General features: G+C 40.3%; 1 protein-coding gene across 1 annotated transcript; it reads right to left on the bottom strand.

Moving 5' to 3' along the window:
- Positions 1–6,158: 6,158 nt before the first annotated feature.
- On the bottom strand, positions 6,159–16,713 carry LOC143295470 (uncharacterized). Its single transcript, XM_076607184.1, has 5 exons — positions 16,648–16,713; positions 11,248–11,364; positions 9,556–9,762; positions 6,912–6,994; positions 6,159–6,277 (listed from the first exon to the last, which is right to left on the bottom strand). The coding sequence occupies exons 2-5, from the start codon at positions 11,336–11,338 to the stop codon at positions 6,239–6,241; spliced, it is 420 nt and encodes a 139-aa protein (XP_076463299.1). The 5' UTR covers positions 11,339–11,364; positions 16,648–16,713; the 3' UTR covers positions 6,159–6,238.
- Between the last annotated feature and the right edge of the window lie 59 nt (positions 16,714–16,772).

The following is a 16,772-nucleotide window of genomic DNA, read 5'->3' as shown; positions in this document are numbered from 1 at the left end:
CCAGGACTTCCCAATGAAACACCAGAATAGCCACGACTCCCTCTTGTAATGCCAGAACAGCAGCCAGGACATCGCCCCTCTTCAGACAGCCAGGACTCCCCATTGGAACGCCAGATAGACCTCACACCCGCGCGTACACCTAGAACTTCACCTGCCTGAACAATGAAAACTTCACAACACCAAGACTCCAGCACTAAACTGCTGGACCTTAAAGACGCCAGCCAAAAGGTTTTTGAGCTAAACTCTACTGTCAGCAACTGCTCCTCTTAATCACTATCCATAATAGTAATAAACTCTAATCGTTTTGTCTTCTTTTTTTTCTTTTTTTGGAGGGGGTGTGGGTGTGGGGGTGGGGGATTAAGGGTAGGGTGGTGTGGTTATTCTTGATACTGATCGATGATAAATATGGCTTCACCAATTTATTTCACACATACAAACTGATTGAGTAGATACATTAAAATATTTTGGACCTTCATACTTCCAGTCAGTCCTTCCAACACTGTGATGTTTCTTTTCATGCTGACAAAGCGACAAATTAAAACAAACAATGCATGGAATTAGGAATACTAAGGAGAGAGAGAGAGAGAGAGAGAGAGAGAGAGAGAGAGAGAGAGAGAGAGCGAGAGGAAGAGATACCATCTGCGCAGAAGAGACAGAAATCCATTCCAATCCATTCTGAACAAACAACACCCCAGTCCTGACGTACTGGTGCACAGCACACTCTTACTCGACATCTGTTTATTTTGATTTTGCAGCCAAAATATGACACACACAGAAGCCTGTTTGACTAAAATCATCAGTAAATCATTATAAAGATTAAACAGACATATCAAAACATTTTTTTTTTTACAATCAAGTGAAGGAGCACCTGGGCAGCCAAACAAAATCCAAAGCCATGATAATTAACAGCAAACAATGCTAATCCCCAAAATCATCCATGACACACTAAAAGAAAACCTGACCAAAATATGTACCCATGTTTTCTTATTTTTCACTTTGCTGACGTAAAGCAACATTATCAAATGACATGATCACTGGCAACAAATTCCTTTATCAAAACGTCCTTTCTGACAGAATGAACAATCACTGGTAATAACTGTAAAAAAACAAAAAAACAAACAAAAAAAACCAACAACTGAGATTTTGACAGAAGGGGGCAAGGGGGTGGGGAAAGGGGGTGGGGGTGGCGTGGGGAGCAGGAAAAGTTTGGAGGGTGGGGTGGTGGTACCTGGAAACAGAAAAGTTTCTATTTAAAAAAAAAAAAAAAAAAGAAAGAGAAAAAAAGGGGTTTCTCATTAAAACATTTTTACAAATGTAAATAGAACATAAGATTCTAAAGATCATCATTCACATTACATTAACAGAAATAATTATTAATTCGTATAGCTTTTTTTTCCTCTTAAAAACATCGTGATATACTAAAGTAAAAAAAAAAAAAAACATATGCAAATACACTTATTCGAATGCAAAAGAAACAAATTGCTTGTTATTAAGCCTAATTAATTTGGTAATAAAATATCTTTTTGTGAAATTCTTCTCTTCCTTCCAACTGCTTGACATATTTCACTTAAAAAAAATCAAGGACATAATACAAACTAAGTGAGAGAGTGTGCTTGCATTCATAGGCGTCTGCATCAAACTCATACTTTTTTTTGTTGTATTCAAACCAAATACAAGGAATGTTGCTGATAATGTTCTAGTTTGTAATATATCATTCACAAATACACACTATACAATTATCATCACACAAACTAGTTATATGTTACTGACCAATGATTTCCGTCACATTTCTCTCTGTCTCTAGCTCTGTCTCTCTTGTGGAGTTTTCCTTTCATCACACATAACAGAACTCATAAGTGAAAAACACAAAATTACAAACAAACTTAACCAAATGCAAAAATTGTGTATTTCACTATTTGTATACATTCCATGACAAAAATCATTCACAAAAAAGAAAAGAAAAAAAAGAAAAGAAAAAAGAAAATAAAAGAAAGAAGAAAAAAAAGGCAAGTGTCAAAATACAGGTATGACTCAGTTTTGAAAAAACAAAAACAAAAAAAAACCCTTAAAAATCAAAAGATCATGGTTCTTCTGAGGAATCCAAACAAATTATAGAAATCCCATCAAGCATATGATAAATCGTTCAACCATGAACACATTCACACACATCTATTCCACAATAACCCTTCCTTTGCCTGAAGGAAGAACAGCCAGCAGTTTCATATACACAGCAACACAGAATGCTTGCTCAATGAATCAACAGACAGAACAAAAAATCCCAAACTACCACTCCACACCCTTCCCCCAAAATTGCACCCCCCCCTTCCCCCGGCCCCCTCTCAATCCGTCAACATAACAAAAATATTAAAATTCAAAGCACAATCAACATTCACAGCACTTAAAATATTTTTTACTGAACACAGAATATGCACACACACACAAATCAACCAACTGAATCAAACAAGTGAAGCACAATCACATTCATGTAACTGTTACTACACATATAATATGTATGCATGCACACACACACACACACACACACACTCGCGTGTGCACACACACTCATGCACAAATCCGAACAAACAGCCAAACCCCAACCAAATAAAAAAACAAAACAAAAAAAAAAAAAACCCCAACATATTCTGAGAACAGTTATTAAACACCGATTATTCCTCTGCTGTGGACCATCCCATCATGTCATAATCCCCAGAAACACAACCAGCACCAACCCCTACACCACCCCCACCCAATCCCAAAACAAACACAACAGGGACTAAGTACTTAAAAGAGCAATACACTTAACTGTCACGTAAATACTGACACACAGCTTCGCTTAGCAGCTGTCAAAACTTTAACTAGCATGCAGGAATTAACACACAGCTGAGCTCATTGACACATAGCTCAGCTCAGCGTCCATCAAAATTTGACTATCATGCAAACATTGAGACACAGCCAAACTTAGCACCTGTCAAAAACGAATGCGGCACTGTTAAACTTATCCAAGATTCCACTCACACTGGCACAAAGTGCAACATTGGTACTGCTCATCTGTGAAGCAGTAAGTGCAAGTGCCATGACTTTTGGCCAAGTGTTTTTGTCCATGTCCAGCATGAATCGAAAAGAACATTGTTTGACAATTATGTGCTGTCCCAGGACAACATATTATGATGAAGGTTGGAAGGGTTGTAATAACTGACTCAGGACTTTGCATTCATTCTTCAGTATGTCTTTTCATTATGAGCGATATTTGAAAAAATTGAGCAAGTGTGAGATTGTGTGTGTGTGTGTGTGTGTGTGTGTGTGTGTGTGTGTGTGTGTGTGCGCTTGCATGCGTGTGTGCTCACCTTTTCATCTGTCATATCTGTGAAAAAGAGACATATATTGCTTTTCCCAGAATGATACTCGGATCACAAATAATTGATTTACCTGATGAAAGAGTGGTGGTGATAATTGTGTGTGTATATGTGTGTGCGCATGCTGACCATGGTGCAAACAAGGTCAAAGAATCATTGAATACAAGAGAACTAACTTTCCTTGGTTTATTCCTGTCAATGATTATGCAGAGTTACGGTTCTCAGCAAACAGCACACACTGCCTTCAAGCACAAGGTCTTCATTTGACATGTGCTCTGACAGTGGGACGATACAGAATGGATTTGATTGACTGATTGATTGATTGATGTGGATACTTCTATAGCGCCTATCCTCGGTCAGAGACCAAGCTCTAAGCGCTTTACATACACGGGGACATTTGCACCACAGGCTGCCTACCTGGGTAGAGCCGACTGACGGCTGCCACTGGGCGCTCATCATTCGTTTCCTGTGTCATTCAATCAGATTTCAGACGCACACACATACACACTCAGACAGACATGTAACATTTTATGTGTATGACGATTGACCGTTTGTTTGTTTTTTATTTACCCCGCCATGTAAGCAGCCATACTCCGTTTTCGGGGGTGTGCATGCTGGGTATATTCTTGTTTCCATAACCCACCGAACGCTGACATGGATTACAGGATCTTTAACGTGCGTATTTGATCTTCTGCATGCGCATACACACGAAGGGGGCTCAGGCACTAGCAGGTCTGCACATATGTTGACCTGGGAGATCGGAAAAATCTCCACCCTTTACCCACCAGGTGCACCGAGATTCGAGCCCAGGACCCTCAGATTGAAAGTCCAGTGCTTTAACCATTTGGCTATTGCACCCGTCGGATTTGCAGATAATCATGTTCACACTATTATGCTAATGTTTTAGTAAAGAACAAAAAAGTGATCACCGTCCATGTGTATCAATAATCATTGTGTAAGAGTGCATCTCTGTGATCTTGTCGGTCACCTGAATACAGCTAGATTACATTGTGTGTTTGTGTACACAGTTATCATGGCTGATGATGGTGAGGGATGGTTGGTTGTGTGTGTGTGTAAATACACACATATACAAAAACACGCACACTTTCAGTATATACCTCTGTACAATTTTTTTTTCTATTTTTTCTTTTTTAAATGCCAGTAATTTGGTTTCATTTGTGTTACATAAACCAATGTGACTTTTCAATCAGTTTTAAGACAATAAACTGTTCTGATTCTCTCTGTATTATATGTAACCATATCCTATGCCAACAATTCAACACACAGACCCATGTCCTGTCATTTGCACACGATGAGCAGAAATGGCGCACAGACACACAACACCTTGTGAAGCAGATTGGAAAACCACAATCATGCTGCAATTAAAAAAAACAACAACCAACAAACAATGACTGAAAGTCTCCGCACCACCGGCTTGAATTCAGTTTCAAGCAACATGCAAAGTGGTAGTAGAGGCATTTTGTTTGGTGGGGCATGGATCTGATTTCCATTTGGGTCAGAATCTAAAGCAATACTGAAACATGGCCATCAGAACTTGGTTTTATCCCTTTACTGCCCTGCACATATGTGACATGTGCATAGTGACGTCACTGATGATGTCGTCAGAAGGGAGGGAAATAACTCTGGAAGGCTGAAAATTCACACAGTTTATCAAGAAGGGTATATCTCCAGACCATTTTCTCAGTGTTAGGGTTTTATTTTCGGGGGATATTGTTTTATGACTTGAAACACCGCTTTCTACTGTTTTTCCCCAGCCCCTCTCCCAACTCCTTTGACAAAAACAACAGTTAACAAAACATGATTTAAAGTATGATCAAAGCATTTGGCCTTGAATTATCCAAACCAACCCCCAAAACGGGGCCCAACCACAAAACTTAACATGTAAGCTGACAAGCAACAGCAATGTATGAATTTAAGTAAACTACAAGACAAAAAAAATCGAACATTTCAACAGTGCACAGATGATGCAAGTCAAATGGAAAGCAAGCTATCAATCTAAAGCTATCAACAGATATGTCAAGAAACCACAAAGAAACCAAATATCAGTAGATCTAAGTTAAGAAACTGCAAAGAAATTATGTAGAAGTAGATCTAAGTTAAGAAACTGCAAAGAAATTATGTAGAAGTAGATCTAAGAAACTGCAAAGAAATGAAATGAGAAATCAGACATATTTTCTAAGACTTCACAAGCCCTGGAAAAAGTTATCTATTTTTTCCCCTGAAGGCATTTCCAGAGTTCCACAACTCTGTATAAAACCTGACAGACACAACTTACTAAAACGGAAATGTTTTGGGCTCAGTCTCATCAATCACAACATATGCATTTTATCATATGGCATCAGTAATCTTTCTGTTAATCTAATAAAGTTAGTCTCTTCATTGTCTTTTTCAAATTCAAAATTGAGATATGAATATCAGCACCCTCACTGTTTAAAAGAAAAACAACAACAAAAAAACACAAAAACTTGAAAAAGATGAATGGCAGCATTGATTAAGTTACAAGTTTCAGCAGGAAAAACATACAGCTGGATATGTTAACCAAAAAACAAACAAACAAAAAAAAAAACAAAAAAAAAAGCGCACACACACACACACACATCACCCATCCCCCTCACAAAATTCACAATTCCCTTCAAGTTAGGGCAAGTGGAAGCCCTTCAAAATGATGACTGTCACATCCCTATAAAGGAAAAAAAAAAGAAAAAAAAGAAGAAGAAAAAAAAAAAAAGAAGACACAAGCAAGCAGGAACACCACAACCAGCCAGTCTATCACAAGAACACATTTTGTGGACAAAACAAGCATTGAACACAACCAATGGCAGAATTCATTGCTAACAATACTGACTGTACCCACAAGATCTGGATCAAATGGTCTGAAGAAATCGCTGAACTGCCTGGAATTCCTGGAAACACACACACACACACAAAGAGAAATGTGAAAAATGCTGCATCATATTTATAATGAATGAAGAGGCACAAAAGCAAATACTATATCCAGGCTTCATTTTCCCATGTTATGTTTTTGTCTTCTTCTGTTTAACAATTATTAAGATAAGAGGACAATATCTTTTGTTTAAAATGATGAATAATTTTTGGACATCATATATCAAACAGTCTGGAGCATCAGATCTTTAATCGACACAATTGTTTTTGTGAACATTTTGTCTGCTCATTTACTGACAGTTGTTAAAATATGCATTAAAACTGTCCCTTTGTCTTTTTAAAATTTTCTATGCAACATACTTCTCTATTCATCTTTAACTCTTCTTTATTATATTTAATACCACGCAGTGAATCCATGTTAAACAAAACAATCATTTATTGATTCACAAACAGACAGGCCTTTACAACTTGAATTCCTACAATTTTTACAAATAACACAAATCATGATTAAAAAAACCAACAACAAAAACACAACCAACATCAACAGTTCTCAACAAACACACACTTTCTGCACTGCCAATGACAATCATGCAAACCAATCAGGTGAAGAGTGGACATGACTGAACAAAAGACGGTGGTGAAATGGCGACCCACCTGCAGGGCAGTGAAGAGGAAGGACCGCGACACGTACAGCTTCATCTTGATTTTGTCGTAGCGCCAAAAGTGGATCACTTTACCTGCCAGCGCAAGCAAGATTCATTGTCATTCAATATTCTATTTATCATTGTTATGAAGATTGTATTGTCTTGTATTATTCTTTTGTCACAACAGATTTTTCTGTGTGAAATTAGGGCTGCTGTCTGGGGGGAGAGCTTGTTGCTACTGTGACAGCGCTACCCCCCCAAAAAAAAGAAAAAAAAAAAGTTTTCCTGCCTGCAATTTTATTTGTTTCCCTATTGAAGTAGATTTTTCTACATAATTTTGCCAGTGAGAACTCTTGTTGCTTTGGGTTCTTTTACATGCGCTATGTGCAAGCTGCACACCGGACCTCGTATATCTTCTCATCCAAATGACTAGCGTCCAGACCACCACTCAAGGTCTAGTGAGGAGGGAGCAAATACTGGCGACTGTGGGATTCGAACCAGTGCGCTCAGATCCTCTTGCTTCCTATGCGAACATGTTACCGCTAGGCCAACACTCCAGATTTATCGTTTTCAGAAATCATTATATTCTTGATTGTGATTACCAGAGTCATTACTCTCCTCTGTGCCCCCAACAGGATTCTAAGTGATTTGAACCAACTTGTGTATTGTATATAAATTATATACATCTATGCAAACGTGAACAGCATGAACTGACCTAGTCAGTGACATTCTGAATAACAATACTGACACTGATTATGAGGAAATTATGAAAATCTCCAGCAATACTAGTGGACAACAGCTCACTATTCAGGCCACTGCCACACTCATGGCACTGGACACAGAGGACCGCACTGGAAAGATCCTCCAGCAAGGCGAGTGTACCACAAACTGAGAACATGAATTCCATTGCCCTTGGGATTGCAAACAATGTTTCATTTCATTATAAAATCTGTTCTACTCAAATTTCCATCTATTCCATCATACTTTGTTTTGTTTTTGCTTTTTAGCTGCCCTGTTCACCTGCCTGGTTTCACATGTTGCATCATTTTTGCATGTGCATATATACGTGTGTATGAATATGTGTGCATGCGCATAGATGTGTGCATGTGTGAACACATGTGCAGGTGTACATACGTGTATATGCAATGTGCACAACCTCCCTAAAAATCGGGAGCAGGAGTACTTAATACAGCTGTCGGCCACAAAGTGGTACCCCTCAAAGAAGCTGCGTGCGTGCGTGCGTGCATGATTGTGTGAGTGGGAGGGGTTGGGGGGTGGGGGGGGAGTGGGATGTGTGAGTGCATGCACACATGTAAACTTCAAAGAGCACCTAAAAGGCGACTGATTGATGGGTATAAATGGGTGCAATAGCCGAGTGGTTAAAGCGTTGGACTTTCAATCTGAGGGTCCCGGGTTCGAATCACGAGATTTTTATGATCTCCCAGGTCAACATATATGCAGACCTGCTAGTGCCTGAACCCCCTTCGTGTGTACATGTACGCAGAAGATCAAATATGCACGTTAAAGATCCTGTAATCCATGTCAGCGTTCGGTGGGTTATGGAAACAAGAACATTCCCAGCATGCACACCGCTGAAAGCGGAGTATGGCTACCTATATGGCGGGGTAAAAACGGTCATACACGTAAAAGCCCACTCGTGTGTATACGAGTGAACGTGGGAGTTGCAGCCGACGAACGAAGAAGAAGAAGATGGGTATAAAAACACACTGCAATCAACAAGTTCCTCACCATGCACAGAGCTGGTGACTAATGGCAGGGCTTGACATTAATGGTTGCCTGACTGCCTGGGGCAAGTAGATCATCATGTCAGGCAAGTAATGTCGTTACTGGGCGTTTAATTTTTCAAGACCATGCTGTTTTTTTCAAAAATATCCACCACGCTCCCAATACCGATCATCAGACTCTCTTTGTCTAGCAGACGATGTTTTGAGTCTGACTGTGACAAGTGATTACCGGAAAAAGAGCTATCATGCAGCTCTAAAAGGTGTCATGGGTTGCTCTTTTTGGAGAATCAATGGTTATTTTTCTTACAGCATAGTTTGCCATCACATCACACAACTAAAAAAATCATGACACAACCGACTCTATTGTTGTTCCACTCCACCCCTGGCCCCCCACTCTCCCCTCCCAAAAATTCTATGAGACAATAGACCTTCGTGGATGAAAAGACAAAATTAAAAGGTTACTAACAGCAGAAGACTATCTTCGAAGAGGACAGAGAATGCAGTTTTCAGCTGAAATGGCTGAAAGAATTTCTGTGGCTGACTGTCAACTGTGAAAACACGCCAAAGGCAGTGTTTTGTCAAGTGAGAGAGAAAACATGTTTTAGCTGTTCAAAACAACAGTCTCCTTTTGTGAAACTCAATAAAACAAACATCATTTAAAGAAAAGGATTAGACAGCTCCTTTCTGTGTGTATGTTTGTGTGCTTGTGTTTGTGCATATGGTGATGCATGTAAGTTTCTGAAAGGAGGGCAAGTGCATAAACTGTTTGGGCAAGTGAATTTTCCTGTGACTTGCCTGACGAGGCAAGTGGGAAAGAAAGTTAATGTCAAGCCCTGGATGGGTATCAAAACATACTGCAATCAACAAGTTCCTCACCATGCACAGAGTGGGACTTCAAAAAATTCTCACCGGGGAGGGAGCGGGAGTACTTGCCGCCGGCGTCCGCCACAAAGTAGTGTCCCTCAGAGCAGCTGACCTGCTCCACCTTGCGCACGTTGACCAGCAGGTCCTCCGTCAGGGGCAGGAAGAGCGCAGAGTCCCCGGACCGCCAGTCCTCTGTCTGGAACACGTGCTCACTGCGCGGGATGGACAGGAACTGACGGCTGTGCTCCCTGTCTGTAATAATAATGATAATAATAATGATAGATAGTACTTATATGGCACAAGCTCCCCATGCAATGTGCTCTAAGTGCCGTACATGAAAAAACACGTATACAAATTACAATAGTGCAAAATAACATAACTCTGCACATGAAAAACAACAACATGTATATCACTATATGTGTATCTATACACCAACACAGAATCAGCAACGGACTGGTGAGGATAAACTGTCAGCTGCTGCAGCAGAAAAGCGAGCTCATAGAAAAGGGACAGCAGCCAACAGACCAGCATCAGCTTACACATGTGATCACTGCGACAGAGACTCTCTCGCATCAGTCTCTACAGTCACAGGCGACGCTGCTTGGCCCAAGCAGACAGCCCAATTAGTCATTAGGTCGGATATACTCTATCCATGGTCAACCATGACTGAAGGAGGCCTACTACTACACCAACACAATACTACAAATAGCAGGTATGAACAATCTCACACACACACACACCACACACTCATGACAGAAATACCTTACACACACATGCCTGCACACCCACAAACATCCACCCACAGACACACACACTACATGATGACTTCAGCAGAAGGCAAGGTGGGGAGGGTAGGAGGAAGAATGCAGACGATTAGCTATGCTTCATCACACCCAAAGGCCTGTTTGAACAGATGGATTTTCAAGTTTGTTTTGAAAGAAGACAGTGTTGGTAAGTGACACACAACAATGTATTGTCAGATATAAGTGTCTTAAATCTAAATCATTCTGCCAGCTTCCTTCCAACAGATCAGAAATATACATACTTGTGAGACAGATCAACACAACTTCCGTTTCAGTTTTTCAAGGAGGCATCAATGTGTTGATATATATGCTGCACCACAACTTCCAGGCTGATGCCTGACAGCAGCATAACCCAAACCAACAGTCAGGGCTGGAGTGCATGCATAGCATACATTTGTGTACCTTTCTTCAACAGAATGTTGCCACAGGACAACACTTACGTTACCGTAGGTTCTTTTTCAGCACACCTGCGCCAAGTGTGTGTTGCACACAGGACTTCAGTTTATCATCTCATCCGAATGATTTGCCATTCAAATTTGGGAGAAATGGCGAGACCAGGATTTGAACCCTGACCATTACAGACGCTGTGTACTCAGATAAGTGTCTTGAAGTTAGACCATTCTACCACCTTCCTTCCCACACACCAGATATACACTTGTGACACAGAAAGTTCTGCAAACTGACCAGGTCGTGTTGTTCATACCCCACTAGTGCTGACTCTATAAATATTCATGACTCAGACTGAGAATAAACTTATCTTCTTTCACAGTATTTATGGAAAAAAAAATAGTGGCTGGTTTTCTGAAGAAATTTAAAATTATCACAATCATGCCATTGTTTGAAACAGAATAAACTACCCCTCAACTGTCAGCTTGTGACACTGACTGCTGTATCACGGTGACTAGTTTTGAGTTTGATCCTGAACTTGACTCACATTCAATGTCTGTGCGACTGTCAATGGCATCTTCACTCAGCTTGCGTTTCTTGTCCGCTGGCGAGTACACTGGAATCAGGTGGTAATCCATAGCTCCGACTTGCTCTGCTTGCTTGTCTAAGGAGAAAAAGTACCAAAAAAAAAAAGAAAAAAAAGAAAAAAAGAAAAAAAGATTATTAGTACCAAACTGGACAAAACAGAATTTACACTTACCTTCTGAAATGGACAGAGCAAAAAAAAAAAAGAAAAAAAAAAGGGAGAATCTTCATATTACATTGTTCACAATTTCAGAGTTTGACTAAACAACAACAACAAACTTACAAAGAAAATAAGCCCATTTTTCCCTGAGCATGTGGGCGTGGTGTTTTTTGCCCCCATGAAGCGGAGGTTTTCACATAAAAAAATAGGTAAATAATTGCCAATTCTTATACACATCCATATCTGATTTAAACAAAAACAACAGATGCTAATTTACAAAATGTGACTATGCACAGTAGCAGAAAGATGAATTTAGATAACATAATAAGCAGAACATTTTTGGACTCACGATTTTGTTTATACCCAATGTGACTCAAGTAATTTAAGAATTAAAAGAAAACACATGCAAGCACACACACAGACACACCTGATGCATCCATCAGGGTCTGCTTACAAACCAGCACACCAAACCACAAAGGGGTTAAAGCTAAGAATAAAGATTCCACTGGCAAAAGTGGAATGATTATTCTTGTCAAAATCATTTTTTCACCTTTTTTTCTCCACAGAGACACTGTTTTTTTGTTGTTGTTTTTTAGTGAAGTAATTCAAAAGATTTGGTTTTAACAGTGCTGACACCAGATGACACACAATTACATACACTCACAAATGCGCCTGGGTAAACAGAGACCTGTCACATCCAGTGAGCAGCAGACACACTGAAAACTCTTATCCACACAAACACACACTCTCTCTCTTCCCCTAAAACTGACAGTCATTTAACGCATGAGTGGTTCAGCGGTGGGAGCCCTGAATAGATGTCAAGCTGTGCATGACACAACAGAGTAGGCCATCTTTCCAAGTCCCCCTCCCGACTGAATTGTGATGGAGATAACAACCTTCTCCCTCTTGCCTATAGATCATAATCATGAGTAATAATACCATTTTACTGCCATGGCATATGCCAAATTCTGCGTTATTGCTAGGACGGGGAAATAACAACAACACAATTCACTGCATGGGGCTGATATTATTGTTCTTTTTCAGGTCGAAATACTGCTTTGACCGATTTACTCTCACACTGTGGCAACTAGAAAGGAAGGCACAGAAATGTGACAATATCGCTGATATTGTATAACTGTGACTCAAATAAAAGACTACAACATTGTTAGTAGTTTTAAGAACGGTCCTGCCATGAATTCCAACTGAAACATGGGTAGGGTTTATCATTATTTCAAACACAGTGACAAGAACAGCCATAGGGGTGAGGGGCTGGGGGGAGTGGTGAGGGGAGGGTGGCATGTGCATGTATGTGACACTGTGCTCTGGGGATCTTTCTGTCCTTTTTAAAGAACAACTTTTCACAAACGAATGTCAGAGTACGTACAGATCCCATTAGTCATTACACAGGCATTTTCTTATCTCTTTCACTGGTGACACATTTTTCTAAACTGTAGAAACATGGAAAAAAACCCACTTGTAATCTATGTTCAGTCATACTTCTCAACCTATTGGAGATAATCAGAAAAATAGTATTCCCTGACCCTTTACATAACCAGTCTACACTGCTAAGTACTATCAACTCTCTCAGAATTAGTATTCTTAAAATTTAGATGCAACTTGTGCACACAACATGCACACACACACACACACACTACATAGTGACATACGCTCGATCAAAACACTCCTATCAACTTGGTCACAACACACACATGTACATGCACAATATATACACAGAGACAGACAACACACACACACGGAGAGAGAGAGAGAGAGAGAGAGAGTAGGTCAAGTGTGCCCGCCCTGTTTACACACTGTCACAAATCCAAACATACTTGATACTTCAGTACCACCCCACACCCATTAAAAACTCAAGGGGGTGAATTCTTTTGCCCAGCAGACAACTTATCTGTAATGCTGACCAAAACAGAAAAAAAAACCCAAACGAATGTGTTATTTGGATGTACAGCCTATGTCAACACAGCAGAGCAACCACATATTTTATGATGTATGCTGTATTTCAAAAGTGCAGTCAAGGGGTAAAAGAACTTGAAAAAAAAAATCATCTTGTTTTCAAACACAAGACAGTAGTGAGTACACACAATCTTTTGTTGACCTGGTCTGAGCAAAAAATGATTATACCACTATACATAGACAGTCTCTTGCTACTTCATTCAACTGACCACTACTTTTTATTTCAACAATATACTTGTGTGTGTGTGTGTGTGTGTGTGTGTGTGTGTGTGTGTGTGTGTGTGTGTGTGTGTGAGAGAGAGAGAGAGAGAGAGAGAGAGAGAGAGAGCTAGCTTGTGTGTGAATGTATATGATGTATGCGTGTGCATGCCAGTGCACACAAAACCATTCAGTCCACTGACATCAAGGAATAAAAACAAACAGATAGTGAGATACTGTGAATTAAAACAACTACAAATTGTGAAGAGAAACTTCTACACAGTTCTAGTCAAACAAGAGAGACAGCAATACTAGCGGCAGTCAATAAATAAGTAAATTATCACATATTGAGAGAGGAGTTGAGCAGCTTGACATAACTAGTGTCACAATCACAAAGCAAGAGTTGGCCTTAGGTCTTGTGAGACTTGCGATTCCTGCTTTTCAACTACAGATAAAGTTTAACAGGGAGCTTATATATCTTATGGTGTGGAGACAGACTTTTCAGGTGATGGATGAAGACAGGGAAAGCAGACATGTATCATGAGAACTGTTCAAAATCACTGTTCAAAATCATACAATCTGGCAAAAGCTCCAGTGCTAACTCCACAGACCTCTTAGTTCATTGGTTATTTGATGATATCTCCAAAGTACAATGGTAGTCACAGAACACCTGACGTGTTTTAAGTCCACAGAACTACATCAAGTCTATACACGCCAAAAACAGTTTAAGAGTTTTATCACTGAAAGTAGACAGCAAGGTTATGAATGATGCTAATGGTCAAATAAAGGTATCCTGTACTCCCTGTTTCAGTCCCAGTTCCACCAAAGACTAGGAAACCCTGCATAAAGTTCTGTAGCACATGGAAACAGCTTGCATAATAATGTTCTCAAACAAAACACACAACATCCGCCTGATGCAAATAAAGCCAAGGACAGACATCACACCACAAGGTGGGCAATCCTTTGCAAATAGTGAAATATCATCATGGAGAAGCAGCTGTCCACACCCTCTTCAAAACCAACCCACATGGTCCACCTGTCAGTCCCACCAGGCAGCCTGCCTCCTCCCTGCATAAAAACACGGTGACAGGAAGGAATCTTCCTTCACTCACACAATCAAGAAGCAGAATCTGCTTTTACAACAAGAGACTCGGACAGCAACATCCGTCTCACTGGAAGCCTTCAGTTCGAATCCTGGATAGACCCACCCAGCCAGACTTTTGAGACATGTTTCTTATGAAATTCTGAGCATGCTTGTGTGCATGCACATATAAATGGGAACAAGGAAGGGAGTTGATTTTATCCTTAACTTGCGGCAATGTTACTCTGAAGGCTACCTAGCCTTGACTGGCCAGAACCTCACCACTCTTGCCACGGGGTGGACAAAAATAAAGAAAAATAAACACACCTCACCTAACTAGCATGTAAGAAACGTGCCTGTTTTCCCCCTTCCCTCATCTCCCCAATGCCATCCCAATGCTCCATTCTTCCAAACCACCGCCTCTCTCCACCCCCTCCAACATATCCATGAATTGTGACTATTTTAGCTGCAATTTGGATCTTAGTACAATCCAGCCAAAATAAACATTTTGTTCTGAGTTAAAAAAAAAAAAGAAAAAAAAAAGAAAGCAAAATATTAACAAATAAAATTTCAGGACTGCACAGTCATCCCTAATTCATATGTATATGTGGATTCCACTGAGTAAAATTCTGATAATTTACGATGGTGTATGCAACAGACACTCATAAAGTAATTATCTGATTGAAATTTAGATGTAAAAAGGTCACGTGACAGACATTAAAATGCCAACCCCCAAGAAAGTACCACCACTACATTACTATTCCTTCTACAACTAAAGCTGCTTCATTTGTTTTCAAAGATCCACAATGTGTGCGGCTATCATTCAACATTTTCAGTTTCTCAAGGTGTTGCTGCATTCAGACACTATATCCATATGCTACACCACATCTGCTACTAGTAGGCAGATGCCAACAGCAGCATAACCCAATGGTCTTGTAAGGCCTTGAATACATACATATTTGAATACCTATCAGAGTGGATTTCTTTCACAGAATTTTGCTAGAGGTCAACACTTCTGTTGCCATCGGTTCTTTTTCAGTGCGCCAAAATGGTGTCCTCCGAATGACTATGATTTTCCTATGAAACTTGGGATAAAGGGCGAAAGCGGGATTTGAAGCGAGACATGGGCACTGTATTGGCAGTCAAACATCTTAACCACTCTGCCAGCTTGATTCTTAACACACTCTGTACGAACAGTCCTCTCTTCTCCTCTACACAGACCCCTCGGATGTTCAGTGGGTGTCTGAATGACCCAACCTTTAGTTTCCGTCAGAATTGTGGTATTCTTTGTCAACATTCACATCTTCAGTATAAGAGCCTTCCGCTTGCAATATTTTGATGATGGTAACTGGGGTGAAACGCTGTTAACGTCGTCTCCTTCGCCGTTCATATGGAAAGAGTTAAGGATAGTGTGGTGACCGCCCCATCAGTAAACGCCTTTAAAAACAGACTGGACACGCATTGGAAGAGCCTGTCTACACTGTACGACCCAGCCTGTCACCATTAATATGCCACGCATGCTGCATAACAAGTGGGAGATATTTTCTGGATCGGTGAACAGGCCGGTTAGGCCTTCAACACCGCAATATACAAGTACAAGTAAGTAAGTAAGTAGTAAGTAAGGAATGCCAACAGCATCGGGTGTTCCCAGGCGGTCACCCATTCACAAGTACTAACAGGGCCCGACTTATCGGACGAGAACCGGTGTTTTCAACATGCTAACAACTGGTACGCCCGGATTCAGTCATTGTGTAGGCCAAGCATTGCAGAAATTCTTCTTCCCAGCCATCAGAACCGTGCTGTGTGGTTCAGAGAGCTCTGAGTGAGTATCTGTTGGTTCTCGTGTATCTTCAAACTGATTCTAGACGACCAGACTCTTGTGTAGCCACAATGACCAATTACAGGAGTTATAAAAAATACTGACTGCATGCCAATGAGCATAATTTACTCACCTTGCACTCTTTTCTTCTCTTAAGTCTGTTCCGAGTTTCTGTTTCTATCCTCTTTCAAGGTTCGCGCCATGACCGGAAGTACTTTGTGTTATTGTCGTGTGATGCGCATGCATGGATATTTACAC

The sequence above is a fragment of the Babylonia areolata genome, chromosome 20 (genome assembly GCF_041734735.1).
Source record: "Babylonia areolata isolate BAREFJ2019XMU chromosome 20, ASM4173473v1, whole genome shotgun sequence".
Classification (NCBI taxonomy): Eukaryota; Metazoa; Mollusca; class Gastropoda; order Neogastropoda; family Buccinidae; genus Babylonia; species Babylonia areolata.
Note: the sequence above shows the minus strand (reverse complement) of the source record. Positions and strands in the feature narration are given on the sequence as shown.

Coding starts and splice junctions, on each gene's coding strand:
- LOC143295470 (XM_076607184.1), bottom strand. CDS start 11,338: ATGGATTACCACCTGATTCCAGTGTACTCGCCAGCGGACAAGAAACGC. Junction 9,763..11,247: donor CAGTCGCACAGACATTGAAT/GTGAGTCAAGTT, acceptor TTATTATTACAG/ACAGGGAGCACAGCCGTCAG. Junction 6,995..9,555: donor GTACTCCCGCTCCCTCCCCG/GTGAGAATTTTT, acceptor TTGCGCTGGCAG/GTAAAGTGATCCACTTTTGG.